Here is a 27,381-nt window from a genome sequence, read left to right as displayed (position 1 = left end):
TAAAGTCTTTCAGATTACCTTCTTGATTTTTTTCTCCAGTTTCAGAGGCTGTTACCGCTCTGACATGGCAATGGGTCAAAAAGCCCAGTCAGGCATAATGCTAAGGAGTCTTTACAGCCTAGCGACAAATTGTCTTGCCTCTCTCTGCACTTGACGTCCCAGCCTCACCCAATCAGTGCACCTCATGTCTTTTTTTCTCTCCGTTAGGATGGGCAAAGCAGGAGGAGGAGGTGAGGTGAGGAAGCAGGGGGGTGGTGGGTTGTTGCAGGTTGCGTCATGGGACCCGCGGTGTCCCCTTTTGTGCAGCACGTCAAATGTGGTTAACATGCGGCCATTTATCTGCAAAGCCCCCTGGGTGTACAATGGCCTGGCTGTATGTGTGTGTATGCAGAGGGGGAGGAAATGGTAGAGCGGTGGGCTTAGCATCGGAGCGTTCCCATTCTCTTTCCCTGTCGCTGTCACCTCCCCTCCTCCCCTCATTTCTCCTCTTGGCTGCACACAACCCCTCAGTCATTGTTTAGTTCTTTTTTATTTCTCTCCCTCGGGGTGCTGTGTGGAGCGACTAGGTCAGGCGGCATCTGACAAGGTGTTTCAGAATGTTGTGAGCTCCCGTGAGACGGATTGTTCCCCACAAACGCGGTGTAAACTGCCAGGGTGAGAAAAAGAAGGTGTGCTTTAATTCCCAACAGCACCTACAGTAGCATATTGCACAGTGCTTTCTGCAGAGTCAGAACCAAAAGACCTACCATGTTGCTTAGTCATTCTTCAAGAACATTTTGTATCTGAAATGTGAAAGGTTCCTCAGATCGTGAGGTCCTGTAAGGTCATTCAAAACAAAATTATAGCTAGTGAGACAGTTATGGCTCTTTCGATCGCCTAGTTTGTTTTGCCTGAGCTAAGCCTCCTTTTCAGTAGTTCTTTGCCAATAGAAGTGGCATGCATGCATTTCACAGGTAACAAGATTACTCAGACCGACGATTGACTCATTTGCCAAGGGAGCTGTTGAAATAACCGCACAGGAGCTCAATGTGAGATTTGTTAATTTTATTTCTTCAGACATGATACAGTCAAACAGAAACTTATGTCGTCGGTTCTGACAAACAGCCTTTGCTGTTTGTGTATGTCTTCCAAAGAGAGAGCAGATGCAATAGGGTCAAGGGTCAGTGTAATGATACAAGTGATACAAGGATAGAACGTAAATGTATTTTTCCATGTGAGACTTCTCTCTTTGCATTGGTATGTGGTCACTGGCATATATCCATCGCATTCTAATGAGATAGATGATTAAAACAGCACACTGATAGAAAGTTTGTCACAAACTCAAAAATTCTTCATTTGACAAAATAATGCATTAGAATAGAAATAAGATAGGTGGAACTGAATTGCTTTTTGCTGAGATATTTGTTATTGAAAAGCCAGCTCATTTTAGGTTGGACGAGTCACTGCTTCAAACATTGTACTTGTACATGTTGTTTTCCTTAGAATGGGTGGTTACTGTCCCTGGAGGCAAAGAGCTCTGAGAAGCCACAGAGAGCACTACCATTTTCATTTTCCATGTTCTCCCTAAAAATACACCACAGTACATCCCTGCATATTTGTGGCGGGCGCTGTGAACCTGTGAATCCCAATGGTTGGATTTTTGTGTTTCAATCCCATGTCATGTAAGGGCAGCTGATGTGTTTGGGACCGGCCAATAATTTCCCTTTTCATCTGATTCAAGGAAGAGTAGTTTACATTAGCAGCGCCAACAAAAACCATCGGCCAAAACCGTTCCAGGAACCTCCCAACTGACCATGAATGTTATCTATAAATTTGTCCACGTAAGCTATTTACCCTTGTTCACTTGTTGCTGCTTTTTACCTTAATTTTCTTTTCTTTCAGCTAAGCATACTGTCAACAGCATGTTTGCATCACATAAACAGTTCCCAAGCCAGCCCCACACTTATTTCCCATGACTGCCGGGGCAAATGTCTTTGGACTTTCTTATTGTGATTCTGACTTGAATAGTCTGAGGTGAGCAGGAAGCATATGTTTTCGTAGCTGCTCGGTTACAAATATTTGCTTGAAAGCAGCTTGTTTGGTCAAAAGTTGCAGCTTTATGTTTGAAATAGTTACTCACTCATAATGTTTCTCAACATAGGAAGTGGCATAAAACAGTCATACCACATAAGATAACTACGGTCAAATGTTTGAGAGAAACAGCGCGCTCCAGCTCTCTGTTGCTAGTCGACTGACGGCAATCAGCAGCGAGCTGTTGACACACGGCCATCTGTAAACATTTAAAAGGATGAGTTTGCTTACAGTCTCTCCCTTTTAATTAAAGACCCGAGATGGTGCCCACCCTTTTCCACAGGTTATGTGATAACTGCACCTCTCTGTGAAGAATGAAAAGGTCTGCTGACGTCTTCTACAAAACACTCGAGCAAGGGTGGAGATTCAGCCATCTCCTAAATTAGGCGCTCTGACATGAGCCATTACAGTGCGCGGGGAACTTACTGTTGCATTGATTTGAACTCGGCTGTTTTGAAACAGGGCTCATCTGAAATGAACTGGAGCGAATTGGATGAGATATCATTGACCTTTAAGATGACACACTTTACATTTGCTTGGCTTCCTATGATCATGCAAAAGTAGACGTATTTTCTGCCTAGGTTGTCATGAGTGTGTGTGTTACTGTACACGATGAGTCGTTTGTTTATGGCAGTCTTTGCTGAAGCAGAGGGGAACAGCTCTTTCTGTCTGCCAACCAAGTATGCAGGGAGAAACAAACAAACAAATAAACAATGTGGGGTGAGACAGGACGGGATGGGGAGGGAGGTGGAGGGAGTGGGTGGTCAAGACGCATCGAGGAATCCTTCTGGGGCACCATGTCAACCAGTTCACCTGAAACTAATGCCCCAGCAGACACTCTCCCTTACGCAGAGCCCTAATGAGAATGAGGTTGGCGTGGGAAAGAAGACGGGGAGGCACAAATAGGTGACCCACTAGGCCAGGGTGGGGGTCATACCTCTTGTCTAAGGGGGTCTTTTGTTTGCATGTCTGAGACATGGGAATTAGTGAGACCATAGTGTTGTGGGTTATGTCTGGTTTGTTATAAACAGCTTGAGGGAAGGCATATTACCCACGGATTAACAGTGTTGTAATTATATACTCCATATGATGTATGTTATCAATGATTATTATTTATTTATTTTTTAGTTTAGTTTTTTTTTTTTTCACTTCAAACATTGCATATTTTCTTTGCTTTTGTAAAAATTTTGTGATACTTTAAGTAATAAGATGCAGGAAACATTGAAAAATAGGACAAAACTATGAATCCTATGAATATGCTACAGGCTGAAGTCAGTTTGTAGAGATAGTCTGTTAGTTCATATTGACCATGCCAATCCCTGTCAAACTAGAAATCTAGGTTAAATGCAAATTGATTCAAGCAATACCAGACAGTAATTAACATGTTAGTTGTGTATACGTGCACTAGACCAGAAAGTCATTCATTAAGATCTGGTTATGTTTACAGTTACTATTCAAACCAATTGAAGGAAAAGTAATAATTTTTCAAATGCTCCTTAGAGCAAATCTGTCAGAAAATATTTTTTTATGATGTGAAAGAGGGAGAAACTTGTTATATTTTTGGTAAAATATCCTGTGAGATCAAAATTAGTAATGTTATATAGCCTTGACTATGGTGAATTTGTAGACTGAAGCCTGTCAGGCATGACATCATGACAAAAATAAATGTTTGAAAATAAAGATAAATAATATATAAATGGTGAATGTAACAAATATTATTAATATGGTAATTACTATTGTGTCTGGTCATTATTTTAAATCTGTAAGCACTAATTTTCTCTTTCCTTTTTCTCTCCCTTGGTTCTGATGTTCATCTCATCTGTTTATCAACACAGGTAAGAACATGTTCATATGCACACACATTTCACAAAAGCTAAAAGCCTGTTTGTCATTGTCTACTGGTTAAAGACGCCCTCAAGAAAGCTTTAGACTTCCTCTTTATTATACTTAGTAACAAAGTCACAATTGCAGTATGGTTAAGCTAATTATTTGACTCATCCCTGATAAGCGGCCTCACTGTTCTTCAGTGCTGTGTGAAGTCTGTATTGCACATCCAGCTGTTCATACGTGATGATTATCTGTGCTTGTGTAGAGCTGTGTTGTCTATTATTAGATCTTAACTAGCAACAAGTTCACCATACTTTTAGATTGGCAACGTGACTAGGAAACCATGCCTTTCTTGATTCGAAAATAATTTTTAAGCACTGTCCACGGTTTGAGTCGATAGAAGCTTCCTTAAACATATATAAATAAATAACACTCTAAACAAACAAACTTTGAGTGTTTACTGGACACACTGCAAGCACTTCTTGTCTTAGTCCATTAGCTTTTGGTTATGAGTGTATGAAACGGCTTTTTAATCTTTCAGAGGCGATCTCACAAGTGGAAATATCTGTCCTGTCGTATATAAGGGACGTGACACTATAAAACCTAAAGTGGCTTTTCACAGCAGCTAACAGAATGATTAATATTAAACCGTTCTAATAAAAGCTGCATGGTTTCACAGGCCCCTTTAAGCGAGGCAACAATATCTCTTTCCACCTGGGGAAATGAATAAATCCCGTTTCCCAACTGTGCAAAATCTGTTCTTTAATGTGTAGCACTGCACAGCATAGCCTGCATCATGTGGGTGGGCCTGTGTTCTTCCCGCAAAAATTCTAGGATACTTCTTTCTCTCTCTCTTTTTTTTTTTTTTTTTTTTTTTTGCCTGGCTGAGAAATGCATTCCCTCGCCAAGATGGGAGAAAGCTTTGGAACCAATAAAAAGGTGTCCCCAAGGAAGCTGGGGATGATTTGCAAAATATACCCAAGAACTCAGAGTGGTAATGGAAAACTAATTAAAACAGTTCATTGAAAGTGGGCTTAAAAAAAACTACAAAACTACATTTATTTTTATTATTTCATTTTTACATATATCTGTTTTGTATTTATAATTCATGGTTTTAAATTATATTATATTATATTATATTATATTATATTATATTATATTATATTATATTATATTATATTATATTATATTATATTATATTATATTATATTATATTATATTATATTATATTAGTAAATAATATTTATGTGCTCTTCAGAAGGCCTACAGCTTTTTTCTTTTTTTCTTTTTTGGTCAGACTACAACCGTAGCATCTGGTTGGGTAGTTTTATTGTTGTATTGTTTTTTACTGTTTTTTACTGTTTACTGTAATTTCATCTGTCCAGCATGTATACACATAAATCAGACTATACTTGGGCTTGACATTCTTCACATGCTCTGAAAGAAGACACGTGTTTTTAACTTGAAAGTCAAACCCATCACAATTGAGATAGATTAATTAGATCAAATATTTCATTGCATGTATATTGGAACAGACAGATGACGCCTGTTGACCTATTATGCTGTAGCTTGATTGTTACCTCCCATATAAACATGCTTAGTGTCCAAACTTTAAACTGGGATAAGAAATTAACATTAGTGTCATTTTGAAGCTGCTTATCTTCACCTATTACATGGTTTGGTTCTTAGAGGGCATGACTGTTCCACACCTTTACCACAGAAGCTGACAGTAAAGGCTATTTTGAAAAGTGATGCTAGTGAACTGATACAACTGAACTTACAGTGTGAAGAAGTGGTGTGCAAGTGCTTCCTACATACATGTGTTGAGTGTTTAACAGACCTCATGTAGGATTGTGGCTGAAGAAAAACAAGAGCAGTGTTTAGGGGGAGTAAGACGTGGAAATGCGCAGAGAGAACGAGCATGTGCGTACGCGTGAAGATGGGTGTGTGAAGTACAGAGAGCGTTTGCAGATAAAAGCTGTAACTCATTCTGCCTTTCAGCAACACTTCTATTTCAGATACGATAATGTCCTCACACCGATCCCTATTTCTGTTGCACTATCAAGACTCTTAAAAGTGACTAGTGCTCTTAAAACTATTCTAAGCGAAACACCTCGAGCATTTCGAGAACTCCCGTTTTAAGTGGCAAATTGTTTTCCCACAATAGAACCAAGCAATTGCTAATTGGAGCCCATAGTCAAATTGACCGAGGACTGATTGGGAAAGAAAGACGGAAGGGTCCTCCACACACTTGCTTTAGAGTGCACACTGAGTGGGTACGTTAGTGTCTCAATGCTTTAGGATTTAAAGAGCAGAGCGGCAGTGGCGCAGGTCCCAGTCTGTGGCTTTGGATAGTTGCACTCGGGTTTCCATTTTCAAAATGTTTATCCCCCTGCCAACTTCTACGGTAAGGCAGTCGGTGAGCTGCATTACTTTGAAAGGTGCGGGGGGGAACGTGAGGCGTAATCTGGGAGTAATGGAAGGATTTATTTGGAAATGCGCTTCAATCTTCAAGCTCCACCCCATATTTCCTGATTTACACGGTACTGTGACACTCCCAGAGTAATAAGTATCTCCAGGAGTGACCTGCCAGGCTAAAGGCAGAAGGATGCCAGCATGACTCAGGAATGAGACGTGGCGGGCTGACATTTCAGTTTTACCTTTTGTAGGTGTCATCCCCCCGCTCCTTATTCCGACATCTGGAGTTGATCGAGTGGTCACTTCCTAGTGCTTTTAACCACCCCCGCAGCTTAAAGGGGGTCGACAGCTGTTAAAACACCTGAGCACACTTGCCGGAGACCCCTTCCTCTCCTACCTCCCCGCAGAGGTGCACACATTACATGCTGGTGCGGAGAAAAAGGGCCACATGCTAACTCAGGTGGCCTGGCAACCTGACACCCGCAGGGTTCAGGAGTCTAGACTAAAGTTCTGGCCTAATTTCCAGGGCATTTTAGCCCTTTAGGCCTCTCTGTACAGCAGGGAACTGCCGTCTAGGGTAGATTGTATCAGCAATTTAGGTCTTGTCGGCGGGTGATCTTTAAGGTTGCGGGACAAGCTGGGGTTCAGACAGCTGTAGCCCTTTTGATCTTCTTGTCTCCCACTGTAGCAGTCCAAAGATAGCTGTCACTCACATTCACCCAAAAATAGTATATCTGGAAAACAATATGCATCAAAGACACCTTGCGCTGTAGTGTGCGTTCACAATTGTGTGACCAGCTAAATTACAGAAGGCTCTTCGGATTCAAGGGGTGTTTTTTAGTGTGAGAACAAAACAATGGCTCGGTGCTGAGGTGATTCAAAAAGTAGTTCATGACCTAGCCTTTCTTTCTGCTGCGACTCAATGTAACAAAATCAGTGTTAGCCTCTAGCATCCCTTGGGAGAGAGCATTATGGCTGCTGTATTGTTGGCTAACCTCCTGCCAACTGTGCGGGGAACAAAAGGCCGAGCATTTATTACCAGACCCTGCTGTGTTAAAGGAAGCCCAGACCAGCCCTCCTTTCCTGGGGATGGCCTTCTTTTGGCTGCGCTTTAATCAAGCAAATGTAGCTCTTGCTAATAACCAGGTAGATAGCGAGTTCTCAAGAACAATGTGTCATTTAGAGATTGGTGCGAATTGGATTACTGCTTAAAATGTGTAAATAATCCCAGTGAGGAGGCATGTCAGTTCGTGATAAGAGCAGTTCTGTATTTTTGTATACACGGGTTATCTTATATTTCATTGTTTTTCGGAGAATTAATTGTTTGATATTTGAAAATAATTTCTGTGAATTAACATTTAACAGTGTGTTTTCTTATTTGGCATCATATAGTTTTTATGAATTATTAAAGAGAGAGAGAGAGAGAGAGAGAGAGAGAGAGAGAGAGAGAGAGAGAGTTTTCCATAACATCTTGGGTTTTTCTTTCCAAATGAGTCCTTTTAGATTTTCACAGTAAAATCATCTTCCGTGTTTCAGAACAGTCATAAGATAAAACAGGAAGTGGCGAAGAAAACAACTGTGGTAGGCTAATTATTGCTAAAAATGGCTGATTCTATGACTATGACTTCTGCTTAATACAATCAGAGTTGCTTTCTTGCACATCAGCTTCATTTTACATTTAGCATAGTGTATTTGTTGGTTAAGTGTGTGCTAGTCACACCGAAGCTCTTTGTTGTGTTCTACATGTTCCAAAGAATGACATGTTTATACAAAGCTGGACACAAAATGGCAGCTCAGCGCCAAGAGGTGCGCTTGCTTAGTTATCCCTGTCCATCCCTGGCTGCTAGAGCACATTTTTGGCGCTTGCCCTTGAAATCATCTCCACCTGGATGTTGTAGGCTAGAGTCCAAACACAATAAGGAAATAAAATACGAGTGTGAAAAGCTAGCAAGAATGGCTCTTTCCCTGCTGGGACCCACTGCACTCCACAATGCACTTCGATGACAGGAAAACTTTATGGTGATTTGTTGAATCAAAAGGAGGAAAATGGGGAAAAATGCTATGAGCATGAGCTGTCACATTCCGCACCCATGACGGAAGCATGTGTATTTTTTCACTAGCTTAGTCCAGCTGCTACATGCTAGCCTGAGAACTAATCGTCAGTGTTGGCCACTGGCCCGCATGGAGGAAATTTGGGTTGTTGTTAAGTGGGAGTGAAAGTTATTTCCACTGAGATCGATCATTATTGTATGACTGAGGGAAACAGTTGTGTGGGCCATCTCAAAAGAGTATTTTAGCCGACTCTTCAGTGTTTTCATTAGCATTATGACCCACTGTAAATTTTGATATATGTTTTACTGTGCAGCCAACTCTTCTCTTTTAATCTATGTTCTTGTTGTCGTGGGATAGATTAGCTAGTTAGTCTTGCCCAGTTGGCTTTTTAAGGCTGTATTGGACTTTAGGGATTGCACAAAGGTAGTGGGTATGGTTGGAGCTGTTGCACAGTTGCCAGGACAGATTCGATAATATTTGACCAAAATGAATTTAAATATTAAACTTTTAAGGAGTGTTAAGTGTTAAATCCTTCTCTCATACCTACATTATTTTTTTAAACTCTAAGGTGGATAGTTTACAGTTAGCGCGCTGCTTGCAAAATATGATTTGCCAATGAAGCAACAGACTTTAATAGTCCCGTTAAATGCATGAGGGTGTGGAACAGGAGAAAGATTTTTTTTTCTTTTGAGGGGGGAGTAATGAAGACCAAATGACTACTCAGAAATCATTTATTAGATTTTTTTTTTTTAACCTTCATCGTAATGATTCACTTGGGTGGAAAGTTTTGCCCTGGGGAGCCCATGGCTGTCAGTTCCTCTTACCTCAGACAACCATCGCCATCGACGGTGTCGAACAGGAACAGTGGGACAAATTACCCACACTGTGCCTGGGGGCAGGTGGCTTTTAGGGGTCATTTTCTCAGGTCACATGTAGGAGACGTACATCTGTCACTGTGAAGGTAGAACTGGGGGACAAACGGCTTGCCGTTCCCTGATGTGTAAATTGATTCAAATTGACAGACGGTGGTACCTTTTGCTTCGTTACTCCCTGTGCCCTCTTTAACCGGGGGACAGGATCACAAAGCAGGGTTTGTTAGGGTAATCTAGGCCTTTGTCCACTTATCAACATGACGAATCATCTGTGTAGAGCTAGACGAGGTAGCCGTTTATTTGCTTTTTTATTCAACACTTGAATTAATTCCCCCATAGGACCTTTCACATTATCATGTTGTGTTCAGGTTGCTGAGGACAACAAGAAAATATTTGCAAAGTAAAAAAAAAAAAAAAAAGAAAAAAAAAGTGTTAAATAAGTGTGAAAATAGTCATCCTTTTTTTAAAAAAAGTATTGTATTTAGTTCTGTTTCCCATATCTGTAAACTGAAGGACAGATGTGAGGAGACCAGTATCAGAATTTATGTTTCACTGGTCTAAACAAACTTGTTATCTTCATTTGACATTCACTTTCATTTGTAGTTTGTCTTATCTGAAGCAAACATTGAGACAGCTCTAATTAAGAGTTTTTGTTGTGGCCACTTACTTATTTATTCGTAGTGTTAGTGACTAACAGTCTAATCTTTTTTTTTTTATTTATTTATTTTTTTTTTTAGTTTAATTCATTTTATATATATATCTATATATATATATATATATATATATATATATATATATATATATATATATATATTATACCAGTGTTTTAGTTGATAATGACATTTATCTATGTTTTACTATTACTTCAAGAGGATCAAAGACATTCTGACTAATAATGTGCTTACTCTTCTCAAGCCCTACTGGGAGCGTTATAGTACATGTTCAAAATTCTTGTTTAGGAAACAACATACCTATATCACTGTATAATATCATTTGACATGTGACACATTTGACACATTTTGGTGATGCAGGGGAGTTTTTAGTTGTGGTTTATCACCACCATCAGCTGGCTTGTAGAGTGGCAATGTACTGTAAATGGCCTTTAAGCGACTGACCCATTTAAAATGCAAGTGTGTAGCTCAGCATGCAGCAGTGGTCAAAAATCATGGCTAGGGGTCAGATTTGTATGGTGGATGACTGTGTGTTATTGGCGGATGGCGATCTGGGTTGTTGGGAAGCACTGGCCAATCAGCAGAGGTCTGCTGAGTTATATAGTTTCACTACTGCAAAAGTTTGTCACAGGAAATTAACAAATAGGTGGAAGGACTTGCCAAAAGTGGCTACAAATTGCAATTTGAGAAAAAGATGCTTGACGTTGATAGATGTTTGCACGTGTGTGAGATTGAAACCTACCAACGACGTGTGTGTGTGTGTGTGTGTGTGTGTGTGTGTGTGTGTGTGTGTGTGTGTGTGTGTGTGTGTGTGTGCGTGTGTGCGTGTGCGCAAGTTTGTGCTGTACTGGAATGGGATAATTTCATCCAGTGACTTTCACGAATATTCATGAGGCTCTGGTGATATCTGTAGTGTTATTCATCATAGAATAATTGCATAAATTGTATTCGGTGAGAGAACCCAAGATGCCCAACACATTTAATCTCAGATATTATATGGCTCCCTTGAACAACACTCTTGCTGGAATATCCATGGCAAAAAGCTTTTGCAACAATTTGTTTTTCTTATTTATATTGCAGCACTGTCGCGCACACACACACACACACACACACGCACACAAGGCTCCATGTCAAACTCCCCTCCGGTTACACTAGTCAAAAACTGGAAAAAGAGGAAAGAACATACCAAACAATATTATCATAGAAACGTCTATCCATTTATATTTCCTAACTTTTTAAACACGCTGAGATGTGAAGTCTGTGCTCAGAAATGTAGATCCAAAAATGAACTCCACTAGCAGGGCATGCTTCTGTGCCAGCGCGCATAAATTACATCACATACAAACCAGTTAATATTTCACAGGGGAATGAAAAACCCCCAGAACGATTCTATGCCCTGGACCAATGCAAGCCTGTTGCAAAGATTACAATAGATAGTAAGGTCTGAATTGTGTTAGATGTGAAACAAAGGGTTCCCTGCAGTCAGCCTCTCAGAGGTGAAAGGTCAGCCCGGCACATCTGACATACTGCACATTAAGATGTGTGGGCCAGGGAGCCTTGAGGTACTATTTGCCACCTGACAAAGATCAAGTTGTAGTGCTTTGTTTGTGTGTGCGCGTGTGAATGTGTGTTTTGAGGGCACCTACATTTTTTTTTTCTTTTTCTTTTTTGGTAAAATTCTGATTGAGCAAGAGTAAAATAATACTGTGCACTGTTTGCCTGTGCAGTCATTATTAAATGATGTATGGAGAAAGTGATGCTAGTGTATTTTTGATTTGATCTGAAACATTAGGAATTAAACATGTTGCTTTCTTTTGTCAAAAAGGGTTTGAACATTTCCAGAGAGCACTCCCACCTAGGTCAATAAATAATTCAGGCTTTTTGGAAGTAGGCCTTGCGTCCCCTTGAGAGGCTAGCGGGCTGCTGAAGCCGGAATGGCTTCATCATTTCTAACATTTACACGGGCATACTGTATGCTGTTAGACTGGAGCTCATCTTCTCTGAGGCAACTTTTCAGGTTTGAAGAACGTCTAGATTTTCGAAACGGCGCGAGGTGATTCCCCAAAGTGGGTTTTCTTGCAAATGAATGTGATTTAAAATGTGTAAAAGTAGAATTAGTTACAGTTAGGAAGAAAAGGGAGAATACCTTTCACAAACACACACACACATACTTACGTTCACACACACACACACACACACACACACACACACACACACACACACACACACACACACACACACACACACACACACACGGAGCAGTTCATATCTTTATGTGTTAGGGTCTTATCAGAGACAAACAGCTACAGAGCTTTCTTTTTCCCACTCTTTTGACAAATTATATTCTGTTGCAGCAGTATTACTGATATAATGAGGTGAAGGTTTTTTTTTTCTTTCTCCTTTTCTGTTTTGCTGACCTTAACCAACCCAGTATGTTTATACTAATATTTAAGGATAGTTCACCCAAAATAAAAATATTCAGTCATAGTTTGCTCTTTGTCATGTTTTTTCAAACATAACTTACTTTCTTCTGTGAAACATGAGGAAGTAATGAATGGCCAAGCTTGTTTTTTTTTTTTTTTTTTTTTCCTTCTTCTTCTTCATACAATAAAAGAGAATAGGGACTGGTGTCAAGCTCTACAACAAACAAACAAGTATAACATGTATAACATTCTATGGTTTTGAAAGAAATGTAAGAATTTTTTTTTGTCTTTCTTTTTTTTCACTTGCCAAGTCACAGGATATGTGAACTAGCAGTTCTCATTGATCAGTGATGGCTAAATTGAATTCATTCATTCATTCATTCATTCATTCACCAAACCAAAAACCATCAGTGAATAACAACTTATTTTGTGGTCAGTTCCCCACACTAAAATAATGTATGGTTTCAAGGACTTGTTGCATGATTTGTATAGACTACTTTCATGAAGTGATTTGTATAGACCTAAAGACCTATACCGCTTTTTTGTCTGCAAACTAGCGGTAACCGCCAGTTAAACTTTAATTTTATAGAAAAGAGCAGCCTGGACATTCTGCAGTTGCATGATTTGTATAGACTACTTTCATGAAGTTTTTAGAATTTTTAAATTTCTTTTTGGCTCAGTCCCCATTTACTTCCATTTTATAGAAAAGAGCAGCCTGGACATTCTGCAAGATATCTTAATTTGTGTTGAAAGACGTGCAAATGTTGACAAAATTTGTATTTTTGGGCGAAGCCTTAATTTAATATTAATATTAGAAATATACATGTTAACAAGTCTGGGGTGTCTAAGAGTTTATAGATATTTATATTTTTAGACATATTTTTGGAAGCCCTAATAAATATTTTAAGTATTCTTTATAAATAGAAAGCTGAAAAGAACAGCAGTTATTTGAAATGAAAATCTTTTGTAACAATGAAAAAGTTTTTACTGTAAGCTTTGATTAATTTCATGTGCCTTTGAAAAATAAAAGTGTATAAATATATATATATATATATATATATATATATATATATATATATATATATATATATATATATATATATATATAAATTAGTGACTACAAAAGTGAACAGTAGTGTACATGTAATAGCAATAATACATGTAGTTTGCAAGCAATGTGTACAGCTTATATTGCGGTTTGTTTCAATTTATATTGCGTTTAGAAAAGAATATGAAACAAAATCGTAGGGGTATGACACACTGATGTGACAACTCCGACATTAATTGGCTATAGATTCTCTTCTTCATTTGAAAGGAAGTTGAACTTCCACGTGACACGGCTTCTCGGTCAGATGTTCGTCTCTTTCTCAGTGCGATCCATGGTAACACAAAATATTTGGTAAACAGGCAGAGGACCCAAGAAAAATATGTGTGTAGCCGTGTGTGTGTGTGTGTGTGTGTGTGTGAGGGCACGGTAGCTCGCATGAGCAGCCTGTATATCACATGCTTTGTGATACTCTATCTGAGTTCAAATGAAGCTTACAGTGACTCACAATCTCACCAGGTTGTTTACGCCAAGAAACCTGAATAATGCTGCTAAGATTGTTTAAGGGCTTAGTTCACTGGATCACGAGAGGTAATTATGTAGAACATAAACATTCCATAAATGCAGATAAACAAATGAGATAAATTAATTATTTCATTATTATTATTTATTTCTTAAAGCATTTTTTTTTTTTTATGAAAATGACTTTGCTAACCACATGTATCCAACATATTACTAAAAAACAATTCTTAGACATGACTACAAAAACTGAAGTCCATTGCATGTGCAAAAGAGGTTCAGCTGCCATTTCGGTTAACGTCTGCTCAGCGCCCATCTCAAGGTGCTAAAGGCTGATTAAGTTCCTTCTATAAGCGGCTCTGGCTCAATTGCTGGGCCCCAGTGATCACACCTCTGAAAGTGGAACTTGCCACCCTTACCAGGTCACACCTTATCCCCTCATGACTGATAAGAGCAGCACAAGGGCAGAAAAGAGCTTGTGTTAGCAAATATATGACAAACAAAGCAGCAATAGTGTTTTTTTTTTTTTTTTTTTTTTTTTACCAAGTCACCGTGATATTCGGTTTAACATGCAAACATGTCCTATTTATCAGTTCATACTTGAAAGGTGTTAAGAAAAAAAGGGAAGCGAATAAATTCTTGATTTTTCATTCGTAATCCAATGAAATATTATTTAAATGGAGCTCAAAGAGTTAACTGTCTTATAAGGCTCAGAAAACGAGAAGCCATCCATGGGAGAATGTGACCTACGGTCCTTCACCCTTGTTTAAATAACAGGTTTTGAGACCGTGGAGGTTTTTCTTGGCACCTGTTGAAGTCAAAACTCCCCAAAACAGACAGTTTCACAGGCTTTTGTATTTTAAGAAAACACGTATTTTTGGCCACTGTCTAGCTCTGGTTTCCATGGAACTCTGGGAGAAGGTCAGAAATCAGCTTTCTTTTGAGGTGACCATGCAAAGATCGTGTTATTTATTGATATATTTATGTAGACATTTTTAACTGAAAGGTTTGAGCTGTATTGCATTTTTAAAGGCACGGTTGTATTACCCAACAGCTAAAATCAACAATGACAGAGCCAGCGTTGAAAGTTTATGAACATAATAGGGATAATTATACAGTAGAGTTGTGGTGAATGAAAAAGAACAATAAACATTGGGGTGTGAAATTAGAAACTCATATCTGTCTTATAGGGCAGTTATATGGTCCCTTTTAGTGTGTATAGGTTTCAAACCAAAACTACCTGATGTTTTTTTTTTTTTTTTTTTAAGAAAAATTGTGATATCCATATGGCTTAAAATGAGAGATTGACTTGTAAAACGAGAACCTAACATTCGTAGACTATTACAGTGAATATAATTGCAATAATTTGATTAATATTTTGCAGCACACTCCACTGTTTTTGATGGTTCCTCCTGATGGCCATTATCAAGAGGGATTTGGTCACAAATCAGCTGCATTGAGCTGCATATACTCTTAAAGTGACTGTCCAGGGTACAGTAACTCTAACACCAATAATTCTTCCTGTTTGTAAATGGCCTCGGCTAGCTTTATTAGCCCAACACTTTGCCACTCCCTGCGTTAAATCATAGATGATTCCCTAACAAAGCGGCAAACCCTGGCTGCTCAGGAGTTAACGTGGGTCTTTCCTGTTCTGTGAAAGCCCTGCGGTCCTCAGCATTACGAATGATGTGGCTTCTGAGAGCCTTAACACAGTCGACGGAATGAATACGACTTCCGTTTTAGACGATAATATGATCCGCGTGTGCTCCCTGGAGGTGTCATCAAGGGGAAAGACGAATCCTCCTCGCTGAACAGAGGAAGTGAAGGGAACAATGGCCCCCTCAATATTTACTGGTTCTCCAATCTAAGCCTGCCTTATAATCGCCTGAGCCAAAGAGATGTTTATGGCTTCCCCCTGGACTATTTGTATGTATGCTTGTGTGTGTGTGTGTGTGTGAGAGAGAGAGAGAGAGAGAGAGAGAGAGAGAGAGAGAGCTTACCCAAAGGAGTGGTTACAGAGGCAGGCTCTAGCTTTAAGCTTTGCAGTACCTTTTGATTTCTGTAATCGGCATTCTAATTATCCACTTGAGCTAATTAGCACCTTGCTTTACCCCAGGTGTGTTACTGTAAACATCATCAAAGTAGCTCACTTTCACACTCTTTGATGTGCCCCTAATCCAGCACCTCCTCCCAGAAAACCAGATCAGGGCATCTTCATGCCCTGCATGTTTTCCAGGGTAACCAAATAATGTTGTTGTTTTATAAATCATTATAAACATATTTAAATTAGTGTTGCCAAATGATTAATTATGATTAATCGCATCCAAAATAAAAGTTCTTGTTTACATAATATATGTATGTGTACTGTGTATATTTATTATGTATATTTAAATACATAAATATACAGTACATATTTTGAAAATATTTACATGTATATACATTTATATATTTATAATCTTATATTTTATATTATATAAAATATATTTAATATATAAACATAAAATATTTTTCTTATATATAGATGCATGTGTTTGTATTTATAGATACATAAATATACACAGTATACATACACACATATATTATGTAAACAAAAACTTTTATTTTGGATGCGATTAATCATGATTAATCATTTATCAACACTAATTTAAATATACATTTTGCATCTAAAATCATTTAATTTTTATTTTTGTTTTTTACATTTATATAAAACCTCCATCTTTTAGGTTTACATTTCAGTTTAAAAGTAGTTAATTAGATAATTATAATTAGAAACACACACATGAAACAAACAGAGAAACACGCACACATAGATTAATATAAATGTAGAATATTTAGATTTCTTAGACACAATTAGTTATTAATTATTATATTATATATTAAATAACAAATAATTAAAATAAATAAATCAAATATTTATATTGCATAAGTTTGCATGTAAATTCTCTCTCCACCTTCAATACCCCATGACTGAGGTGCCCTTGAGCAAGGCACTGAACCCCCAACTGCTCCCCGGGCGCCGCAGCATAAAATGGCTGCCCACTGCTCAGGGGTGTGTGTTCACAGTGTGTGTGTGTGTTCACTGCTCTGTGTGTGTGCACTTCGGATGGGTTAAATGCAGATCATTAAATCTCACAATTAAACATATAACTATATATTCTTATATTTTTAGATATAAATATTATATATGCAATTGTTATATTGCATAAGTTTGCATGTAACTATATATTTTTTTCTTTTTAGATTGTAATATTTTTATTGTTTTAATTTAATTTCAGTGTTTCTTATGTATATAAATTAATTTGGTGCAATTTTATAAATGCTCAATCCAATACGAGTCACTGATCAGCACTGTTGTCAACACTGTGGATATTGTAGGTCATTCATTCAGCTCTCGCCTCTATCTCTATTCTGACAATACATAAGGGCCAAATATGGGTCCCTGGTGCATCCCATGGGTCACTGACCTTTGATGGTAGTTATGGGGAAAGGGCATGGAAAAGGTTTTAGGGGAGTCAAACACTGACCACATAAAGGGCCGAATCCTTCCCTTGTGTGCTACCTGCTGGGGAAGCTATTCAGGTGACCAATCTCTTCACACAAGTGTGTATGTGTGCATTAGGATGTGTGTGCGGGAGGGGGTGCTGAACAGATGTGTTTTACTCCCTCATTAACATCAGAAAGAACTGCTCTGATTGAAGGTCCTGAACCAAGGGGGCTCAATTTCTCATTGGATGTGGACTGTCCCCATTCACTCACACACACTCACACACACTGACCTCTTTAAAAGGCTTCCACCTACACTGCCAGCTGGCAACTGGTGAGGTTTTGCTGTGGTCTCCACAGTCCACACCACAGATCCATGCACATGAGCTCTCCGAACACCTCAGTCGCACACACCCATAAACATATGTTGGCAGGCGCACACAGGCACGCACTTGCCACAAATGGACTCAACTTCCCACTAGTGTTCTGTAGGGTCAAACGATTTGTTTGAATCCATTTCGAAACGGGAAATAAGCTCTGAGATATTACATATCAGCTTCAACCGAAATTCCAAAACCTTTTTGGATTGAATATCTTGGAAATCCCTGCTAACTATTAACTAGTTGAGAATATGGCACCCACAATCGCCAACAAAATACTTAAGCGGCGAGTCGCGGGTTTCGCCCGGCTCTTTTTCAAGTCAAAGGAATAAGGTTTACTGTAATCTGCACTGGCAGCACCGTATGTTATTATCGTGTCCTAATTAATCTTACAGGAGGTGTAATTCAACTTCAGATTAGGCCTGTACCTCACAGAGATTAATTAATGTCTCTAATCAGCAACAGCAAAATTAATTTTGCCCTGATTATGTGCGTTTGAATTTGCATGTGCTTAAAGCAGGCTCTTTATTTCATTATGATATTAAGCACAGAATCTCACGCACACACACACAAAACAGGTTAGGCTAACGTAAACGGACATGCACTAGTACACACAACTGGATGAGGGCATAATCTGTGTTATTCACTCGTGTTTTGGCACACACAGCACACGGGGCGCATGTACGCACACGCTTGTGGCGGTAGCCAGGAGCTGTTAGCAGTAGAGTGTTATTGATGGGGCTGTGGGAGTGATGGAGAGAGAGATGCTAAAGAACAACGCAGCAGATGCGCTGACAGTTGTTCACAAGCAACCTTGTGCATGTTTAATACCACCCCAGCTGATCCTTGGCCTGCTGAACACAGGAGAGCACATCATCCATCTAGTGTGCATGTGTGTTTGACAAAGCCATCTTTGCCCCCACAGCAGCATATATGAGCAGCCCATTTATACAGAAAGATATGGGGAGGAAAATCGCATTCAATTTAGCTAGAGGTGGGTGAAATGGTGTGGTAATGCATGGTCTTCTTAGAGATATTTCGGTGAAAATTTAACTCAGAAAGAAGTCCCTTTCAAACTTTTCTGTTGGTCAGTGTAACCAACCCAAACCAGTTTTGAAATCTGTGGTAAATCTTAAACCCTCACGCTAAATTTCCAATTGTGTGGATTCATATTGAAATTGAACATTTGCAGAACAACAGTAAATGTGACCGCACCTTTTGGCTTGAGTTATCCTCTCTGAATCGATATTATATCTGTCTATCCATAATTGAAGCATTAACCAACCCAAAGAATGTGAGTGATATTTAAGGAATTGTTAAAAGCAAATGGTTTCCCATGCAGGCAGCACTTGTGAAAGTACAATTAGCGGTCATATGCTGTGAACATTTGCCAAGACACACTGAAGTACGTCCAAAAAAGAAGTAGTTTTGAGAAGAAGGCTGGAAATCAAGCCATGTATCGCTAAATTCTCTGAGGGTTTCTTATGATAAGGTAGAGATAGTTTGCCTTTGTGGTGCCAGTGAAAGAGTGCTTGTTTTCTTTTCTTTCTTTTTTTTCTTCACAAACGAAGTGTACCATAAAATGGTGGAGAGCAGAAGAAGGAAGTGTGGGAAGGTTGTGGGCAGGATGGATGGATAGATAGATAGGGCCACTCCTTACATGAATATTTCATTAGCAACCTGTCTGCTGGTCATGAGCCTTCATTTAAAGCCCCCCTTTGAGGTCTTATTTTTTGCTCCATCTGGACCTGTTAGCTTTCAGAAACCCAACAAGCACCTCTGGCAATGCCACTGAGGAGTCTTAGCAGAACCCAAGCTGTTTCCTTTTAGTTTTGTCTTTTGTCTGATAGTAAACAGGTTTTATGGAAAGATCATTGCGTTCCATTAAATCAGCCTTAAATAAAAGTAACCAAAAGACTGGAATAATTTTTTTTAGAAGTGGAGAAGTTGGAAGCTGTTTCAGACAGCTCAATAGGACTTATATTAATGGCCTGTCGGGAGATCCAGTCATGTTTACAACATAAATGTGTGCTTTAAAGTAATAGTGCACCCACAAATTACAATTCTGTCATCGTTCATGCACTCATATCTTTGTGGAACATCAAAGAATATATTATGAGGTTTTTTTGTTTGTTTGTTTGTTTTTGCTTTGTCCATATAATAGAAGTCAGTCGTTCCCAATATTCTTCAAAATATCTTATTTTGTGTTCCACAGAAGAAAGTCATACAAGTTTGGAACATTGTGAGGGTGAGTAAATGATGGCAAAATGTTCAAATTTTGAGTGAACTATGACTTTAAAAAAAAAAAAAAAAAAAAAAAAAAAAAAAAAAAAAACAGTGAGTACTCTGCATTCTTAATAGAGAAACAAATGAAAAAAGGCAAAAACATTGCTTATGTAACCAAAAAAAAAAAAAAAAAAAACAACACAACGTAAGGTGTCTCAATGGTTTTTCTCAAAGAGAGAACCTGGTGTTGTTTTGCTCGTGAAACTGTTTGAACAGCTAGTGACCGATGGGCCAATCGCATGCTGAGAGCCACCGAGCATCTGCCGGGAGATTTGCATATTAATTGACCCATATTAACTTCCAAAAAAATTGATAGACTCTGAACTTGGCCAACAAATTCATTTGCCCGCGCTTCTAAGCCCTCACCTGCCGATTTTATGGTAGAGTATCATTGTACAAAGACGTCGTGCTCAAAGGAAAGAAAACCTAAAATTGCAGGTTTTGTTAGCGTGTGTAATTTGCGTCGTCTCTTTTCAGCTCTCTCGCCTCGAGGCGGTTTGGGCTTTTTGTGGTTGTTCTTTTCTCCCAGAGTGCAACCTGACTGATAGTTCGCCTGAGATAGAGGTTGACTTCTTTATCTTCCTCTGCACAGCATATTGTGTTCTCCTCTCCTCCTGTCTTTTCTCCTCCTCAGGGTAGCCCAGTGAACAAACACACACACACACACACACAAACTTACACACACACACACACACACACACACACACACACACACACACACACAGGCACTCTGAGGCTGGTAGAGGCCCAGAACAGTTGTCAAGAGAGAGAGGGGTAACATGTGCATGGGGTGGGCACAGATGGTGGGTCTGCGTGGGGGAGGAAGGGGGAAAGGTGGGCCGTCTGGCGGCATGAGCAAGCCTCAGAGAGCTCTCTCTCTCTTTCTCTCTCTTTCTCTTGCTTCCTCTCCTCCCCTTCTCTCCTTCTTGCCTGTTGCGTTGGGTCCTATAGTAGACAAATGGGAGTTTAATTCAATTAGGGCCAGGCTACTGTTGCCGCTTCACGGCAGGGTCTGTGGAGCACTGCCACCCATTTACAGATGGGTGCACGCAAGATAAGTGCACGCACACACACGCTGTCTCTCTCTCGCTCTCCTTTTTCACACTCACAAATATTGGCAAGTACTGAAATACTTAAATACAAGGAAAACAAAGCCCACCACAGTACACACACAGACACACACACCCTCTCCAGGTTTGCAGTAATGGTTCACGCATTGCTGAGTTTTCACTGAGGATCATGGCGGCACAAAAGCGGCCCCTCTCTTCCTGGGCCCTTTGTTCCCCCAGCACCAGTGTGACCTCTCTGGCTGCCTGGCCTTAAAACAAACACGGAGAGCCTCCTCTCCCATCACACACACCGTAAACAAGAGCACTTTCACCAACCGTTATCTACATTCTAACCCCACAAGAAAAAATAGACCCAATCCAGACGCTATCTGTCAGGTTCAAGGCCTTCGCTGATATAAACAGCCTTGTGTGGGAGTCACAGAATCATTGTTGAAAAGTGTGGAGCTATGTACAGAACTAATTTGAAAGGCCCTATAGTCATCAGAAATACAGTTTTGTTTTGTTTTTTGTCTGCGTGTTAGCTTTAAGGCTATTTATAATATTCTTGATGAGTTTAAAAAATGTCATTTATAGCCTATTATAGCAGATATATGCATCAGCATTTTTTTTCTTTTCCTTCTCAGAACATTTACCAAAAATACTGATAACTCATCCTGCACAGTTTTATTTTATTTTATTTTATTTTATTTTATTTTATTTTATTTTATTTTATTTTATGTGCTTCTCCTGCCAAAACTTCCTTTTTAAACAGGCACTTTGACACAGTTTTCTGAGACTGCTTAAAGCTATATATAGCATTATATGTCTTATTATTATGTCCAGCAGGTGAAAATCATTTAATTTCCTGTCAGATTACTATACATTCAGCATATACATTACCTCTGTGCACTTTTCTGTGACATGAAACAGGTAAAAGTTTGCCCTCCCTGTCCTTTTTGCGCATGAATGGAAGATGGCTGATTTGATTTACATGGATCATTTCCAGGCTATAGCCACTAGGCAGCGACCTCCTTTCAACTGTTTGAATCCTTACCTAGTCGCCCCCTCCCCCACTGCTCGCTCAGGTGATGCGCACCGCACAGGAGAGAGAGAGAGAACAGAGCAGTTATTTTCCACCGTCTGTTCCGCCGGGTTTCATTACCGTGGCAGAGAGGCACCTGGGAAAGACCTGCGGCAGGCTGTCTGATTCTCGACATGGATGTGGAATACGCGCTCACCTTTCTGTTTCGGCCGCTAGGAATAGACGGAAAGGAGATGAAAGGAAGGGGAAAAGATGGATAGCAGGCGGATTACCTGTGATCAGGGAATGTTGAAAAGGTGTGTGAGCCAGCGGAGGTGTCGTTCGGTCCAGATGGATGCGATTGTTGAGCGTTTGGCGCAACAGAAACCTTTTCTGTCTGAAATAACTGAAAGCTTGAATCATCTTTTCCAGTGAAATGGCTCCAGTGGACAGTGTGGCTTTGGGTTTGCAGGTGTGTCTGCAGTTTTCCCCCGAGCGCAGGGAACACACTCCGCATTTAAGATGAGAGGATTGTAAGAGATTGTGACAGAGTACACACATACCTGTCTAAACAGCTAAACTGCTCAGAAGAACATGTGTATGTGTGCACGCGCACAACTCCAGGCTATGAAATGTGTGAGCCTCTCCCAGTTAGCGGAGAGGGTTTTAGTTCATCCAAACTGGACTGACACAAGGTTTGTTTGTGTAATTATGTTAAATGTTTGTTTGCTAATGTCTTCCACATTTAAAAGATTCTTCCTGTCTAGCTTGTTGCTCAGTTCTAGGTAAGGATGACTTTCAGTACCATCTAGAAGTGCATTATGGCTGATTTTCAAAGGACAGCTACCAGAATGATAGGTGGAGTTGCTCGAGAATACGAAACAGCACACAGAGAGAGAGAGAGAGCGAGAGAGAGGGAGGGGAGTAAGGAGAAGTGAGGGTGTGAGAGAGAGAAGAGAGGTGGCCTCTTTGTCTCTAGGGTGAGCACAATGGACCGTTCACTGCAGGAATTATACGGCAGGACAGCTGCCAGAATGACATACTGAAATGGCAGCCAATAGAATTGAAATGGGGGCAGATCTACAGGAAGTGTATTTGATTGGTAGCCTATAGATATAAAATAAAGTTACACATATATGTGTTACACATATATACCAAAAGTATTGGTATGTTTAAATCATACTTTTAAACATACTTTGTAGTTTACTATAAAAATATTAAAAATTCCAAACTTAATAATTAGAACCTGAAGGAGTTCACTTCACTTTTTTAATCAATTTGAATATAATTACTGATGAAGATTGAATTGTGTGATCTAAAAAAAAAATGCTAAAAATGTCAAATTGATGACAAATTAGATGGATGAAAGCAAATGTATAATAATAATGAAAACATTTATACTGTGGTCTTTTTTAACTTTTCACACATAAAATTGAACATTGGAAATTTTAAGACCAAGTTATACCCCGCAGAAGTTAATTCCAATTTTCGATCAATTTGAATTCAATTACAGATGAAAATGAAGTTTTATGATCTGAAAATGCTAAAAATGTGACAAGTTGATGACAAGTTAGATGGATGAAAACAAAGATCTTAGATTTTATATGAATTAAAACTTTATACTGTCCTCTTTTTTAAATCTTTTAAATCAGTGTTTCAACCTGCAGGAGTTCATTCAAGTGTTTAATCAATTTGTATTTTAATGACAGATGAAGATCAAATTTTATGATCTGAAAATGCTAAAAATGTGGGGTAAAAGAAGTCAGATGGATGAAAACAAAGATCTTATAATCTTAAAAACATTTATGCTCCTCTTTTTTTTTCTTTTTTCTTTTCCTTTTTACTCCCACGCACACAAGTGCACAAAGCCATACAATATCTTGGTCACATCTGTCAGACCCATGTGACCTTAGAGGCAGATCATTTGATGGATTGCTTTGAGTGCCCATCACTTGCATTTCTATCACTCTCTCTCTCTCTCTCTCTCTCTCTGACACACACACACACACACACACACACACACATAAAGGCAAAGTATCTGCTTGACAGAATTCAAAACATGCATGTTCCCTTTTCCAAAATGGTTTTCAAACCTCAGCGTTTTCTATTTCTATTTGTGTCATGAGAGAATCTGTGCAATTACAGTAAAATTAGAGCATACTTCCAGAACAAACCATACTGACTTTCTGTAAAAAAAAAAAAAAAAAAAAAACTATCTCAAGCATCCACTCAAGTATTCAAGCTATGCCATTCGGAATGTGGATGGCTAGCATATGCTGTCGAAAAACACAAAACACAAGAACAGGAAAATGTGATGTAAAGAGTTTAGTGTTTTGTGTGGGCTTGAAGTCAAACCACTCAGCAGTTCACTATTATTAATATTCAGCCCTGACCTCTGTATTCATCCTCTTGATTCTTTTCCCAGTCCTCCCACTTCTTTCTTTTTCTTCAGAACACTCCCACCATTCAAACTCTGAATGATTGGCCACAGCTTTTTAGCTCCGATACCAAAATTCAGGGCTGCCTTTCGTACCTGCGCAAGACATAGTGAAACGCACTTACTACGGGCTTAAAGATGGAATAGATGGCTGTGTGAGTGTGAAAAGGAAGATATGTGGGAGGAGGAGGGAACAGAGGAGAGAAAAAGGCGAGATAAAGTTGCTTTACGTCGAAGGTATACTCGGACCACACAAAGAGCCTCTCATGTCTTACTTTCAACCACTCCCTTTATGTCTCTCTTTTGCTTTCTCTCGTTCGCCTTTTCCTTTTCATTCAAGGAGGGGGGGTCTTCACCCTCGGCCTGAAGTCGCTCCTAAATAATCCCGCTGGTCACACCTCTTAGTTAGAAAGCTTTTTGTCCCACGCCCCTCACCCCCGCCATACCACCTCACCCCACTCTTTGGTATTCAGCCCGGGTCAGTGCATTTCGACCATCCCTTGTACCCAAGATGGTTCCCCTTTTAATTTGCACCTGTTGCGCAGTTGTCTGGGGGAGCAAATGCAGCCCCACGGATCAGACAAAGATCATATTATGATCAGATACGTGCAGCTAATCTTCACGTCCTCTGGCGAGAGCCGCCAAAGGGAAGCAGTCAGCCTTTTTTGCATGGGAACCTGTGAAAAAAAAGAACGTCACTGGTATTTTTTTTTAAGTGAATGGGCTCCAGGGGAGAGATTAGGAGTAGTTAAGGTACGAAGGAGGGAATGGAGCGTTCCACAGCCCAGACGAGTCCATTTGACGCCAACGAACTGGGAAATAGAGCACGGATGGAAGGGAAAGTTTGTTGTTTTTCAAAACTCTGTGTTTGGGAGAGGGAGAAAATTGTCCCGAAATCAGCAATTAGGTTTTTAATCTAACCATTAGAAAAACTTCCCACTAGTTCTCACTGCTTTGGCAGCGTGCCTCTGAGATAAGGTGCTCCGAGGGCCTGGGGAGATGTATGCTGTATTAGGCAAGGAAAGAAATTCAAATGAACCTGAACGTTAAACTGCTGTTCCCATGATGTAAGCTTCATAGTTTATTAGACCCTCACCACCTCTCACCACCAGAGACGTGCGGGATTTTGGTTTGCTTTATCATGTTCTCTCTTATTGTATATCAAGCAGCAATCTGGTCTAGTGAGGTTTCCATTATCTTGAAAACTACAGATTGTTATTTGTTACTGTTTACATACACACACACACACACACACACACACACACACACACACACACACACACACACACACACACACACACACACACACACACACACACACACACACACACACACACACACACGTTTGTTTTTTGTGAATTGTGGGGACATTCCATAGGCATAATGGTTTTTATACTTTACAAACTGTATGTGCTATTGCCCTACACCAACCCTACACCTAACCCTACCCCTTACAGGAAACTTTGTGCATTTTTACTTTCTCAAAAAAAAAAACTCATTCTGTATGGTTTATAAGCGTTTTGAAAAATGGGGACATGGGTTATGTCCTCATAAGTCACCCTCTCCTTGTAATCCTGTGTCATACCCATGTCATTATAAAAAGTTGTGTCCTGATATGTCACAAAAACGCGCACACACACACACACACACACACACACACACACACACACACACACACACACATATATATATATATATATATATATATATATATATAATCATTTATATTATTACTGCTTAAGAAAAGGTAATCAACACCTGTCTTTTACTTTTTGCCAGGCTATGTACATTTTACACAAATGCCTATATAGTCAACTAAGACTGCATTCACTTTTGAGATGAACTTAAACTGAAATAATGACACCTGGACTATGTTCTGTCCTCAGTTCTGAGTTATGAAAACGTGGTGGATGCCGGGTCAGGGTCCGATGAGGAGGACAGACTCCTGGGTTCTGAGGGCGAAGGCAGTCCAGCAGGTGTGCCGAGTCTGGAGGCCTCACCCCGGGTAGCCCATGCCCTGCTCTCCTGCCGGGGGGATGAAGAAAATGAAAGCCAGGATGGGGCAGGAGCCCATGTCTGGCGTCACGGAGACCTGAATGGTTCAGGTAAAAATGAACGCTAAGAATATCACACTGAGAATTTTTATTTTTCATTTTGTTTTTATTAAACTTGCCGTTTTCATATCACCAGTACAGAGCAGCTTTATTTATTAGGCCAACACCTAGCAGCTGTTTGGCATTTTTGATGTAATGGCAACTTTTAGACTGTTAGCTCACATTTCTACTTCGGTTTCTTACTTTTGTCACAAAGTAGGTTACACCTAATCTTCAGTGCCTCATCATTGTCTCCACACCCCTTTCTTCTGGCTTCGTTTTGACTCACCCACCCAAAACCAAAAGCGATCAAGATCATGGACAAGACCCAAGCTAGTGAGGCTTTAAAGACAAATTCTCTTAATTAGGATCGCAGAGCTATCATTTAGCATGAGCGTACCCTGCTGAAGACTCATTAAAGGCCTTAAATGAAATTTTTAGCATTATGATGGCCATTTACATACATAATAGGCCCACAATTCCCTGGGCCTGGCTGACAGTTACAGAGTGAAGTGAGAACTCATGCGAGTCGCCCGGTTTGAAAAAATTAAAAAAAGAAAGAAAAAACCCCGACCCCCAGCAATCAGTTTCGGCTAATGACTAAACCATATGCATCACTTAACTTCAGAAAGTGTCACAGTCTCAGAACTAAACAGGGTCTTCAGGGATGTGTCATTCGCTTGAACAGTGTTTTGTTTAGTTGATGTTCACACCATGATTAATGAACGTCATCCA

The 27,381-nt window shown here is 39.6% G+C and overlaps 1 protein-coding gene across 7 annotated transcripts in view; it reads left to right on the top strand.

Annotated features, from left to right (window-relative positions):
* The window catches only part of zeb2a (zinc finger E-box binding homeobox 2a), a 50,335-nt gene that overhangs the window by 10,269 nt on the left and 12,685 nt on the right, over positions 1–27,381 (top strand). For 3 of the 7 annotated variants that reach the window (XM_042731176.1, XM_042731174.1, XM_042731172.1), the window contains 2 exons: positions 19,976–20,008; positions 26,440–26,658. In XM_042731176.1, coding sequence (XP_042587110.1) covers positions 19,976–20,008; positions 26,440–26,658 — 252 coding nt within the window. Of the gene's footprint in view, positions 1–19,975; positions 20,009–21,960; positions 22,812–26,439; positions 26,659–27,381 lie in introns of those variants that run through there. The other 4 variants (XM_042731177.1, XM_042731175.1, XM_042731173.1 and 1 more) reach the window with 2 other exon arrangements.

The sequence above is a fragment of the Cyprinus carpio genome, chromosome B9 (genome assembly GCF_018340385.1).
Source record: "Cyprinus carpio isolate SPL01 chromosome B9, ASM1834038v1, whole genome shotgun sequence".
Taxonomy (NCBI): Eukaryota; Metazoa; Chordata; class Actinopteri; order Cypriniformes; family Cyprinidae; genus Cyprinus; species Cyprinus carpio.
This window is presented reverse-complemented; position numbering and strand designations above follow the sequence as displayed.